Raw genomic sequence first — 13,753 nt, forward strand, 5'->3', positions numbered from 1 at the left:
CCTGAACCCATGTGGAAGAGCTGGAAGAAGATCCTGGCTCCTAGCTTCTAGCTCCTGGCTCCTGGCTTCAAATGGGCTCAGCTCTGGTCATCTCAGCCATTTGGGGAGTAAATCAGATGATCGAAGACCTCTCTCACTCTGCCTCTGCCTCTGCCTCTGCCTCTGCCTCTCTGTAACTCTGCCTTTCAAACAAAAAAATAAATCTTTTTTTTAAAAAAGCTTCCTGGAAAACGTATGTGATGAAAAAAGCTATGTGTGGATTTCAATATTTTTTACACCAAAATAAGCTTATGGTCTAATTCTACATTTTCATAAATCTTTTGAAGTCTCCTTATAATTAGTCAGTTACAGAGTGCTAAAGGACACAGCACATGTCTACTCAGCAACCTTTAAAAATAGATCCAGGAGCAGGTGTTTAGCATGGTGGTTAAGAAGTTGCTTAAAATGTCTACATCCTATATCAAAATGCCTGAGTTTGATTCCCAGTTTTAGCTCCCAGTTCCAGCTTTCTGCCGATGCAAATTCTGAGAGGCAGCAAGTGGGTTCTTGCCTCCCCTGTGGGAGCCCTGGATTGAGTTCCTAGCTCCCAGTTCTGGAACTGGTTCAGCACTGGTTTATGCCTTGCTTGGGGTGGGGGGCAATTGGGACAGAACCAATCATTGGGAGCTTTCTCTCCCTCTGTCTCTTGAAAAAAAAAATCCATTACAGTCCACTCTGAATCTGACCTCATATCTATAAATATTTATTCAATCAACTGATAAGATGCAAAAGAAAGCAGGAGAAAGGATATACTGTCCAGAAGAGAAAAGGACCAGAAAGGACTATGCGAAAGTCTACTACAGGTTTGAACTTTATTCTGTGAAAAAGAAGGTTTTATTATAGGCAAAATCAAATTGGCATGTGTACATTTAAAATTTTAACTTGTAAACAAATCTTCATTGGAAGATGCAAATTTAAAATTGATCTCAAAGCTGAATGTTAATGGAATTGAATGCATCCAGTAATACTTATCAAGTATTGTTTTTCTAAGCTGTGAAATGGAAACAATCCCTCCAGAAAATTTAAAAAATTGAGCCTCATATTTGTTAGCAGTCCACTAGAAATGAAACAAAGGCTGGCACGTTACATGTTCTGCAGAAGACAGGTCAAGGTAGCCAGAAGCTACCTGCCAGGTGGTCCTCCTTAGACCTGAACATGGCCCCCGACTGCCCACCCCTGTCTTCTCAGTACCCTCTCCTCCCCCCTCCTCTGGAACTTCCATGTATCCCCACGGTTCGCCCGCCGCTCAGGTTCCCACACGGAACTGTCTCCTCTCTCCTGGCCCAGCCGTCTGAGGTGCCAGGAAATGTTTTCCTGTGCACTGTCCTAGCATACCAGGTGGTACAAAAATCAGGCATTCTATGAGTCTGCTCCTCTCTTTAGCCCAAATCACAGAAGGCAAGTGCTGAATAAATGAAGAGATTAGAATCTGAAAACCTAATAAAAATGATTGACAGAAAACAAGATAACATAGAGATGTTAAGATGCCACACCTGATGGGCCAGGATATAGATATTGTGTCCAACATCTTTTGGGGAAACGCCATCATCCCCACCCTCGTCGTCGCCGCGATCGCACTCCACTCCTTGGTTATAGGCATTCTTCATCACATCCACCTGTCAGTGAAAAAAGGAACAGCAGGGTCAAAATGCTCAGAGCAACATGCAATCTGATCGTTTAGCATGTATAATTTAAAATTTGTGAGCTTCATGACAGCCAAAGTATGAAAGGGCTCTAAGTACAAACGGCCTTAGAAATCATCTTTACTCAAATGAACAATGGTAGCATTTTCCCGAATTGTTTCTGTTTTCTTGGGAAAATTTGCTTTGCTTGTTGCATGCTGACAGTGGGATCTATGAGAATCTGGAACACAGACCCAAGTCCATGGTTTACTGAGACGACACGGAGGGAACATACAGGTGCTGGGTATCGTACTGGGGCACTGAGAGTTCTCCAGTGGGCCCAGCAGGGGGAGTCAGCAAGCAGAGGGGCACACGCAGCAGAGTGCACTGAGCACTACAGCAGGGCTAAGTGAGATACAGCAGTGAGACAATGATGGGATGCAGCCCGCCCTGGAGTGCCCGGGTTCAGATTCTAGCCTAGTGCCCATTCCAGCCTCCTGCTAATGCAGACTCTGAAAGGAAACAGGTGATGGTCCAAGTGGTTGAGTCTCTGTCAACCACGCGGAAGATTCAGACTGAGTCCCATCTCCGGACTTCGTGTGGCCCCTCCCTGGCTGTTGTGACCATTTGGGGCAGTGAACCAGCATCTGTCTCTGCATCTCATATTAACACAATTAAAAGAAAAATTAAAAACCATATCTACATTCCTTCATAATTTACATGCCACATCTGAGAGGAAGGTACCATCTCAGCAAGAAGACACACTGGCAACCTGTGCAACACGCACCAGGACTGCAGGCAACTTTCTCGGGATTAGCATTGTGCAACAGCTCACCAAGCTAGATGGCTTAAGCATCTACAAAAACATTTTCATCCTCCGCCTTGCGGCGCTGGCACACCGGGTTCTAGTCCCGGTTGGGGCGCCGGATTCTGTGCCGGTTGCCCCTCTTCCAGGCCAGCTCTCTGCTGTGGCCAGGGAGTGCAGTGGAGGATGGCCCAAGTGCTTGGGCCCTGGACCCAAATGGGAGACCAGGATAAGTATCTGGCTCCTGCCTTCGGATCAGTGCAGTGCGCCGGCCACGGCACGCCAGCCGCGGCAGCCATTGGAGGGTGAACCAACGGCAAAAGGAAGACCTTTCTGTCTCTCTCTCACTGTCCACTCTGCCTGTCAAAAAAAAAAAAAAAAAAAGGATAAAAAAAAAAAAACATTTTCTTTTTTTATTTCTTAGAGATCGAAGTGAAAATTTTGGAGGGTATAATTTTTATATACATTTGTCATGTAAACCAACACACTACTAAATTAAGCCAATGTACATTTTGGCAAAAAAAAAAAAAGAAGTTTAGAAGAATTTAGTTTAGAAGAATTGCCTACGAGCTGTGTTCAGAGTGGATAAAACTAATGAAGGCACAGGACTCAAATCTCACATGCGGTTACCATGGCAGGGCCTTCTGGGCGTTGCAATGGAAACTCATGATGTCATATTACCACGAATTTCTCCATTTTCCTAAACTTGTCCGTTTAGATGTGCATTAGCAACACAGCTTTGAACTGCTCCCTTACCAGCTCCCTGGGTCTCATGTTGAACAGGATCCTTTCTGCGTTCTCACTGTCGTGTCTGCTTTCCATGATGGCCAGCAACAGCTTGGAGGCGTTGTTCTGCAAACACAGAATGAGTTACTGTGTGCACAGTCTGTTCCATGGATATCGATCCCCACATTTGTTATAATGAGATTGCCACAACCATCTATTTCAATCACACAGAATTTAAAATTGCTATCTATCTGATTAACATTTAAATACAGGCCAGCGCACGGCTCACTAGGCTAATCCTCCGCCTTGCGGCGCCGGCACACCGGGTTCTAGTCCCGGTCGGGGCGTCAGATTCTGTCCCGGTTGCCCCTCTTCCAGGCCAGCTCTCTGCTGTGGCCCAGGAGTGCAGTGGAGGATGGCCCAGGTGCTTGGGCCCTGCACCCCATGGGAGACCAGGATAAGTATCTGGCTCCTGCCATTGGATCAGCGCGGTGCACCAGCCACAGCGCGCCAGCCGCGGCAGCCATTGAAGGGTGAACCAATGGAAAAGGAAGACCTTTCTCTCTGTCTCTCTCTCTGTCCACTCTGCCTATCCAAAAAAAAAAAAAAAAAATTTAAATACAGAATGTCCTACTTAACTGTCAACAAAAAATAAAACTAATCATAAGAGATGTTACAAAGGATATTTTAAATACAGGATAAAAGGTATTTTAAATGTAGAAATTACTTACTACAATGTATTAAAATTTAATCACATTTCCCTTCTTTATTTCTTGAAGAGGCATTTCTATGCCATTTTAACAAAAAAATTAGGTGAACAGGTATCAATGACATATTCTACAGAAATGGTAAGTTTAAGAATTTAGAATAATTGATTTCAAAAGATTTATTTATTTGAAAGTGTAGAACAACTGCTTTAAAAATGAAATGTTAGTGGCTGGTGCCATAGCATGGTAGATAAAGCCACCTCCTGTGGCACCAGCATAAAGTCCTGGCTGCTCCACTTCTGATCCAGCTCCCTGCAAATGAGCCTGGGAAAGCAGTAGAAGATGGCTCAAGTGCTTGGGCCCCTGCACCTGTGTGGAAGACCTGGAAGAAGCTCCTGGCTCCTGGTTTTGGATTGTCCCAGCTCCGGCCATTGTGGCCATTTGGGGAGTGAACCAGCAAATGAAAGATCTCTCTCTCTGTAACTCTGCCTTTCAAATAAAATAAAATAAATATTAAAATAAAAAGCAAATGTCATAGCAATATTTTTGTACAAAATGAATCATTAATATATAAGAAAATCAGAATTTTAAATAGATCAGAGTAACAGTGAAAATTAATCTGTAAAATATTGTATTCAAATGTTTGAAATATATTGATAATGATTTACTGTTCCTACTATATGGTACTATGCAGGCAACATGTTTACCATCTGGATTATAGAAAGTAATATTTTTAAAAATTTTTTATTTATTTATTTGAGAGGTAGAGTCACAGACAGTAAGAGGTAGAGACAGAGAGAAAGGTCTTCCTTACACTAGTTCACTCCCCAGATGGCTGCAACGGCTGAAGCGGCGCCAATCCAAAGTCAGAAGCCAGGAGCCTCTTCCTGGTCTCCCACGTGGGTGCAGGGGCCCTAGCACTTGGACCATCTTCCACTGCTTTCCCAGGCCACAGCAGAGAGCTGGATTGGAAGAGGAGCAGCCGGGACCCGAACTGGCACCCATATGGGATACAGCACCAAAGGCGGAGGATTAACCCACTGTGCCATGGCACCGGCCACTAAAAGTAATACATTTTTTTTTCTTTTGACAGGTCGAGTTAGACAGTGAAAGAGAGACAGAGAGAGAAAGGTCTTCCTTTTCTGTTGGTTCACCACCCAAATGGCCGCTATGGCCGGTGCACTGCGCCTGGTGCACTGCGCCGAACCGAAGCCCGGAGCCAAGCGCTTTCTCCTGGTCTCCCATGGGGTGCAGGGCCCAAGCACTTGGGCCATCCTCCACTGTCTTCCCAGGCCACAGCAGAGAGCTGGACTGCAAGAGGAGCAACTGGGACAGAATCCGGTGCCCCAACTGGGACTAGAACCTGGGGTGCCAGTGCCGCAGGCAGAGGATTAGCCAAGTGAGTCACGGCGCTGGCCAGTAATATTTTCTATTTTTTGCTTAACAGATAATGAAAATAGCTTAGGTTGTTTTTGATGTGTTCTATTTTTTTATAAATATATTGTCCTAAATAGTTTCATCTATAGAATCCTTATAGAAATGTAGTGAATTTACAAAATGGTGGTATCAAGGAGATATTTCTAGTGATGTGTAATATGCATTTAGATAAAATTCTTGCCTTTCACACATAAACTATGACAGGAGTACAAAAGAAGCTGAGATAAATGTCTTTAAGACATGTTTAAATGACTCAAAGTTCATACTGTATGCAGCAAAAAGTTAAATCAAGCTAGTGCTTGCTCTAGGTAGACAGCAACACACAAAGTTAAGGTGGCGCAAATTCATTCTACTCAGTAGGTTTAATTCTGAACTCTACCCAGCTACTTTTCAGAAGAATACATTCAAGACCTCCTTAAAGACACTAATGCTAGTATCAATGATGATGAGATGACAGTGACACCAAAGTTACTGTCCGACCTTGAATAGATTTTCACAGTATTTTGTGGCAGGAAGGAAGGAGGTAGTATTATTTCTTTCTGTTCTATTTTCATTGTTTGTACACTTGTACTAATCCTAAAATCTACTTTTATAATCTTGTATTACATACAAACAACACTCATAAAAATATATTTCCAGGATTAGTGGACAGCATAGGACTTTACATCCATTTGAGAAAAACACTACAGAAGTCAAAGATAAAACCTTAGCAACACTAATGGTGTTCTTTAATGAGGTATACCCAGTGGGGACAACACATGATAGCTTAAAAATCCAGCAAATTTCAGAATGCTGTTGGCAAATGGTTTATTTTTCCTGACCTATCTTTTGTATACTATGTCAGAAGAACAGAAATCTTGTAAATGACCTACTGAAATCTGAATCAATTCAAAAGGACAAGAGTTTAAATATACCAAAAAATCAAATGCGGGCCGGCGCCGCGGCTCACTAGGCTAATCCTCCGCCTAGCGGCGCCGGCACACCGGGTTCTACTCCCGGTCGGGGCGCCGGATTCTGTCCCGGTTGCCCCTCTTCCAGGCCAGCCCTCTGCTGTGGCCAGGGAGTGCAGTGGAGGATGGCCCAGGTGCTTGGGCCCTGCACCCCATGGGAGACCAGGAGAAGCACCTGGCTCCTGGCTCCTGCCATCGGATCAGCGCGGTGCGCTGGCCGCAGCGCGCCAGCCGCGGCAGCCATTGGAGGGTGAACCAACGGCAAAGGAAGACCTTTCTCTCTGTCTCTCTCTCTCACTATCCACTCTGCCTGTCAAAAAAAAAAAAAAAAAATCAAATGCAAGGATCTGTGTTAACTGGAGATTTTCTTCCAAAAGAAACCAGATTCTTTAAAACAAATTTTTAAACACTCTTTGTAAATTCAGTGCTTCATATGTACAGATCACTGAATATGAAATGAAAATAAAAAGGATAAAACATGCATATGAAAAATTCATAAAATCGTATACTACATGAGTAAGGTATACGGCTAAGTACACTTACAATTATGGGTGCTTATGCAATCAAATTAAGGGGCAAATGATATAAAACCTTAACATTTTTAAAACGGCATCTCTATGAGGTTATAGAGAAAGCAACATTTAGATGGAAGCTCCCAAATTTGCCAATCTGTATCATTTCATCTTCCAGACATTGTACTTACACCGGATACTATGTAGAAAACCTTGTGCTAATGAGGCAGAGGGCAATCTACAGAGATCACCTTCATTCCACTCTGTGAATGGAAAGACCTTAAGCTTCTATGTGCTCTAAATGAAAACAGTAAGAAAACAGAAGCTCATCTCTTCCATTAACAGGATTTGCTCACTAAGAGCCTGTAGCACAATCTCCATATTCCATTATACACCTAAACTTACATTTAGAAATGTAACTATAAAAATACCATTCCTATTCTTTATGGCAATATATTTATCCTGAAAATGTTAAGCTGAATTATATAGTCTCTATGATATTGGATACATATGATTCACCAAGATGTTGTATTTAACCAATGAATGTTTTTCCACCTGCTTAGGCCTAAGCATAAAAATGTTATCTCTACCTATTCATATCAATGGAAATATCGTGCCTTAGCATTTGGGATTTATAGGGTTTCTTGTGTATATTTGTTTATCTATTTTTGGTTGAACAAAAAGTTCTAAAGAAAAATTTTTTTTCTACTGTCATTGTTCTCCTGAGTTCTGATAAATGGAACTGCTAGGAAGTGTGTACAAGGCTTAACGGAAACTCTCAAAGGGAGTGTGAATATGACAGTGCATTTTGTGGAAAAAAATAAGATTCTAATAAAACAGAACAACTTTTAGAAAGAATTAGAACCATAAAACTAAAACACAGTACCGCTTTGGCGGCGTCTAATTATTTGAGACTCGCTAGATAGAATTCTGTAGTCAGGGTGAATTAAAAATGTACCGTACAGTGAACGTTCAGCAACTTTGCTTCTCCAGTTAATGAAAAAATACAGTAAAAACCGAAGGGAGGTAGTGAGGCAAAGCAGCTGCTTGCAATAACTTCCAATACAGGGTTATCCTATCAAACACTACCTCAAGCTAATTTCCCATTTTACCAAGAATTTAGTGAGCAGTGCACTTACTTCATTTTTTTCTATAAACTCAGCAGCTGAAAATATGACGATATCTTGATTTTTTACTTAGACCTGACCCTGGGTTTTATGTACACAATGCAAATTTCTCTCCTGAACAGGCGATTTACTCTACCTTTAGCTGGAGCACCAGGTCCATTCGGTATTTACCAAGAGGGTTTATGTCATTTAGGATCAAAGCAATGATGATGTCAATTCCATTCGATTCATGTGTAGCAATACATGTCTAGAAAACAGAAATACCTGTAAGACAGCCTTCTAATTACAGCATAGCAGCACTGGAACCAACAGGACATCAACTAACAGGATCAACTTGGCCTTTTTTTTGACAGGCAGAGTTAGACAGTGAGAGAGAGAGAAAGGTCTTCCTTCCGTTGGTTCACCCCCTCAAATGGTTGCTATGGTCGGCGCACTGCGCCAATCTGAAGTCAGGAGCCAGGTCATCTTAGCTTTTGACCCTTAAAAATAAGCTCTAACTTTTGAGCATATGACTTCTAAGTGCAGGGTCACACAATTCATTAATCAGTAATGATTAAATGGCTTTGCCTGCAAAATACTGATATGCTGTGCAAAGCCCATATCTTTTAAAATGGACCATTTTTATATATTTTAAAGACCAGTGCTACTCTTTGAAAGTCAACAAGTTTTAATGGACTCATTAATACGGGAGATCCTCCCAACAGTTCTGATGATCTCAGGCCCCTGTCAGAACGGGAGGCCAAGGGTGGGAAGGTGACTTACGGACCTTCACGTGTTCCTCAGTAGGGGAGATCCTTAAACCTAGAATATTAAGATTGAGCTACACTGTAAGAATCATTCCATTTATGGAAGAGATTGTTTCTCAGACCCAAGACTTGTAAGGAAATTTTACAGTACTGATGCAGCATGTTAAGTGCGTTCTACTTAATGCTAAATAGGTGACAAGAGACATTACAGCCAAGATAGGTGACACAGGAATCTCCTGATATTTTGGGGACACACTGTTAATAACAGTGGTTAAGGGAGAAGTTCACAGGTTTCTTAAATTTGAGACTAAATTTATGGAGGCATCCTGACTGCGGAACATGTAGAAAACACCTTGATAAAAGTCTGTATTTTAAAGTGTTTTGAACTTAATTTTATATAATTAAAACCAGGAAAGTGTGGGCTACATTTGTGGGACTGTGTGTTACAACGTGGCATCCTATCAAGCAGTTTGAACAATTGACACCTGGTGAGTTCCACGAGAAAAGCATAAAATCAAGTCCACTCTGCAATGAACGGATTTTCAGCATGGCCCTCATTTCTACTTGCCTGACACAGAGAGGTGTTTTCCATTCATTTTCTACATTTTCTCAGCTTCAAGGGAATCTACAGGCTGATCAGCTCTAGGATCTCCTAATGCCTTTCTTTCCTTCCACACATTCAGAGCACAGAGAACTACATTCGGGAGTCATGAGTGTTTGTTTTGTTTTGTTTTGTTTTGTTTTTACTTTTAGAGCTTATTTGGTTTTACTAAATTACTTTCAAAACCCAATTCCATTTTTGCCCAAGATCAAAAGTGGAGGAAGAATGCTCCTAGAGGCTGTCAATGAAATAGTCACAGAGATGTACAGTATACATATTTTCTATTGCAAATATACTTGATTTTTATCAACAACCAAACCAAATCTCTGAATTTGTATATTTTTCCTTAACTTTAAGTCAAGAGTTAGACTCTTGTCGTTGCCCTAGGAGACTGAAATACAACCTAGAAAAATATAGGGCAAAATCCACAAATTTGTATAGTGTGTCACAGGCATACTGAAGAAGGGCAAAAATGACCCCATAACAAATTATGTCAGTAGTTGTCGAATTTTTATTTCATGTACTATGTATGCACGCATGTATAGACGTGGCACAGGCTCTAGGCTGCACGTGTGTATGTATTTGTAACCAAAGAAGTTCTTTTCTCACACTCCCATGTCAACCACTGATGTTTAGTCTCAATGCTTCTTTAAAATTTATATCCAGAAACACTCATGATTTGAAAATCCTTGCAGGACAGATTTACGCTACTGCTGGCAGCTCCATTACGCTTGAGTGGATGCTGAGCTGACGACGAACAAACTTCACAGTGGTTCCACTTCCCTTCCTGACCCAAGCGTCCCATCTTCAGCTCCTAAGATGTGGCCCTGATAGCTGAGAAAATGGGATCAGAGACAAACATTCTGCAGAAAAGAGCTGGAACTCTGCACCCTACGCACATGCGGCATCAACATTCCTGAATCTGAAGAATGCCTCTACAGCTTACTGATTCTGTCACCGTGAGACGGTGCGAAGTTGCTGAATCTAAGTCAGAACCTATGCATCTGCAACACTGGAGCAATAAGGCCCACTTCATGAGTTAACTGTGAGGATAAAAGATACTGCACTCTCCCCACTTCAGTGGAGCCAAAGGAATGTTATCCCACAAATCCTGGCTTCACTACAGAAGAAAACTGAGCAATGATGAAGAGCCATGTTTTATTCTTTTCCCATTAGCCTGATTTTTATCTTGAACATTTTCATAGGAATTTTTTACTACAAAATTAAATAAAAATGTGTATTCACTCATCTATTATGCAGTCTTTGCATGCTTTGTTGGGAAGGTGAACATGGCTGGTAAAGCAAGAAGAAAGATCTTTCCAAGGTACCCACAGAAAGGCTACTTCCCCACCCTGGTTCCTGAGGTCATGGGTCACAGTGACATCTGAGGTTACCTGGTTCTCATGGCACGGGCCCTGGCAGTACTCAGTCAAGCTCTCCAGGGTCTGGTTGACCAGCGCAACGTTCTTCTCATTGATGTAGAGACCTAGCAGGCCCAGGCCGCCGGTTGTACTTCCACAAATGCAGTCCAAAAACTGAAGCGTCTCACACACAAGGTTGTAATTTGTTTTGTTGTTTTGATTCCTCAAGAAGTTCTGAAGTCAAAAAGAAATACACCCAAGGGATTTGAAAAAAAAAAATCACTGAACTGTTTTCAGTGCTCTATGAGTGTATTTCTAACTCTAAAAGATTCCCAAGGCAGTGTGGAATGCAACTTTTCTTTGCAAGAAAGTATCCACATTTGTTAAGTGTCTTCCAGGTTTATGGGAGGTGAGGAATGGCCTTAGTTTATACTTTTTTGTTTGTTTGTTTGTTTTTAATTTGAGAGGCAGAGACGGATAGACAGACAGACAGTAACTCTCTTATCTACTAGAGCACGCCCTGACTGCCTGCAATGACTGGGGCTGGGCCAGGCTGAAGCCAGGAGCCAGGAGCTCAATCCAGAGCTTCAGCAGGTGTGACAGGAACCTACTCACTTCAGTCATCACCTCCACTTCCTAGAGTACCCCAGTGCAGGAAGCTGGAATTGGGGCAGAGCCAGGATCTAACCCAGGCACCGCAGTATGGGATGCAGGCTTCCCAACCAGTGGATTAACCACTAGGCCAAATACCGCAAGGCCCTTAGATTTTGAATTCTATACCTATCAGTATGACTCATATTAAACGTTTATCAATGTCACTATCTTAATACTTTAAAGGGAAGGATAAAATAAGGGGAAGTAGGAAAAGGAGATGAGAAAAGGAAACCAGAATGACGTTCACTAGGGAGAGAAGCAATCCAACGTGTATAAGCAATCTCGTAGACACAGTGCAGCCTCCTGTGGGCTGAGCAAATGACATGCATAACAAACACACATTCCCCTTCTCAGCAGTTAGCCTGGATGCATGCACACGAGCACACCAAGGGATTCACTGCACATTGCTCGTTATAGGAGAAACTCGGAACCACATTACGGTTGCAGTGATGACTAGCTGAAAACGTAACAGTGGATCCAAACACCAGCTATAAAAAATGAGGTACTTCAATAATGTACTAAAAAACATAAGTAAGAAATAAGTAATTTGGCAATAAGATATATTATTAAATTAAAGAAATCAAGTTGTGAAATGCTATACAATATGTGTGTGTTTTTAAAAGTTTACCTGCCAAATCACTATGCTTATATGTGCGTCAATACTCCTGGAAGGAAAAAGACCTGTGATTTCAACAGTGATTTTCCCTGAGAGGTAAACGTGGCAAAAGGGCAAGCATGGAGGCAAACTTTTTTTTTTTTTTTGAAAGGCAGAGTGGACAGTGAGAGAGAGAGACAGAGAGAAAGGTCTTCCTTTTCTGTTGGTACACCCCGCAATGGCCATTGTGGCTGGTGCGCTGCAGCCGGTGCACCACGCTGATCCAAAGCCAGGAGCCAGGTGCTTCTCCTGGTCTCCCATGCAGGTGCAGGGCCCAAGCACTTGGGCCATCCTCCACTGCACTCCCGGGCCACAGCAGAGAGCTGGCCTGGAAGAGGAGCAACTGGGACAGAACCCGGCGCCCCGACCAGGACTAGAACCCGGGGTGCCAGCACTGCAGGCGGAGGATTAGCTAAGTGAGCCGCGGCGCCGGCCTGGAGGCAAACTTTTTATTAGTGATCTGTGTGAATTTAATTACTGAAATTATTTGATATTTAAATTTTTAGTTATTTATTTGAAAGGGAGAGAGACAGAGATTTCCCATCTGCTGGTTCATTCCCCAGTGTCCTCAAGAGCTGAGGCTGAGCCAGGTGGAAGTCAGGAAGTTTGAACTCATTTCAGGTCTTTTATCTGAGTGGCACGGACCCAAGTACTTGAGCTGTCAGAGCTACTCTCTAGATGCTTGCTAGAGAGCACCACGTCACACCCTGCTCTTCCCCCCTCCTCTCCCTCCCTCCCTCCCTCCCTCCCCGTCCCCCCTGCACAGGAGTCTTAGGAACACGAAGCAGTGATGCTGAAGTTAACAATGCAGGGTAGGTGCTGACCCAGGCTGATGCTAGGCTTAACTGTAGAAACTTCGGTCAGTGCCACTGTGAAAGAGGGACACAGTCTTTGGGCAGAGATGCTGCCCAGAGCATGGAAGACTTGGCATGCTGGAAGCTGTGTCTCTCCTGAAGACAGCCCGCCTGCAGGAGCCTCTTCAGCCACCCCAAATGAAGCTGCTGCAGTTCACGTGGCTTTGCCGTGCGGCCCAAGCAGCATGTACAAAAAGCGAAAAAAAAAAAAAAGTGCCCATCATCCCACATACCCCAAGTTCTTCTTTCCAACAAAGGGAAATGTTCTGTACCGATGAGGATGTAAAACACAGACTATAGTCACTGACTAAAGTATCAAAATTTTTTGTGCCAAAGACAGAAACCTTCCATATTAATTGTTTCCAAAGACACACAAACAGTGTTCTCACTGAAGAAATATGACCTGGGCTGGAAATGTGCAAAGTCCATCATGTCTATTAAGCCTTGAAAGGTACATGTGGGGCAAATGTGGCCTCACTCAACAGGTGCCAGGATTAGGATCAGTGCCCACTGACGCTAAAACCACGTGAACTCAGGGCACAGAGAGCAATACTGGAAGAGACTGATTTTTCCATTCGTAACAGGATTTCCTCTCTCATTTTTCTTCACTGACACAGAAGTTCCATCTCACTTCAGAAGAGCACTATTGCTTTCACTGATTATCCCTCCAAGGGGCAGGCATTTGGCACAGTGACCAGCATGCTGTATGCAATGCCCGAATCCCACACCACAACACCCAAGTTCAAGTTCTGGCTCCACTCCTGATTCCAGCTTCCTGCTGTTGCTCACTCCAACAGGCACCAAGTGATGGCTCAAGTTCGGGTCCCTGACACCCACATGGAGACAACGATTGAGTTCCAACCTTCTGGCTCTGCCTGGCCCAACACAGGCGGCTGTGGGCAACTGGGGAGTGACCCAAAGGACGGGAGCTCTGTCTGACTGTGTCTGTGCCTTTCC

The 13,753-nt window shown here is 43.2% G+C and overlaps 1 protein-coding gene across 3 annotated transcripts in view; it reads right to left on the minus strand.

Moving 5' to 3' along the window:
- Positions 1–13,753, minus strand: part of ITPR2 (inositol 1,4,5-trisphosphate receptor type 2) — a 536,564-nt gene that overhangs the window by 156,345 nt on the left and 366,466 nt on the right. For all 3 annotated transcript variants that reach the window (XM_089304708.1, XM_051850872.3, XM_051850873.3), the window contains 4 exons: positions 10,667–10,867; positions 8,062–8,172; positions 3,223–3,318; positions 1,533–1,655 (listed from right to left, as the gene is read on the minus strand). In XM_089304708.1, coding sequence (XP_089160834.1) covers positions 1,533–1,655; positions 3,223–3,318; positions 8,062–8,172; positions 10,667–10,867 — 531 coding nt within the window. The remainder of the gene's footprint in view (positions 1–1,532; positions 1,656–3,222; positions 3,319–8,061; positions 8,173–10,666; positions 10,868–13,753) is intronic.

Source organism: Oryctolagus cuniculus, chromosome 9 (genome assembly GCF_051225735.1).
Source record: "Oryctolagus cuniculus isolate XC-2025 breed Fujian yellow rabbit chromosome 9, ASM5122573v1, whole genome shotgun sequence".
Lineage (NCBI taxonomy): Eukaryota > Metazoa > Chordata > Mammalia > Lagomorpha > Leporidae > Oryctolagus > Oryctolagus cuniculus.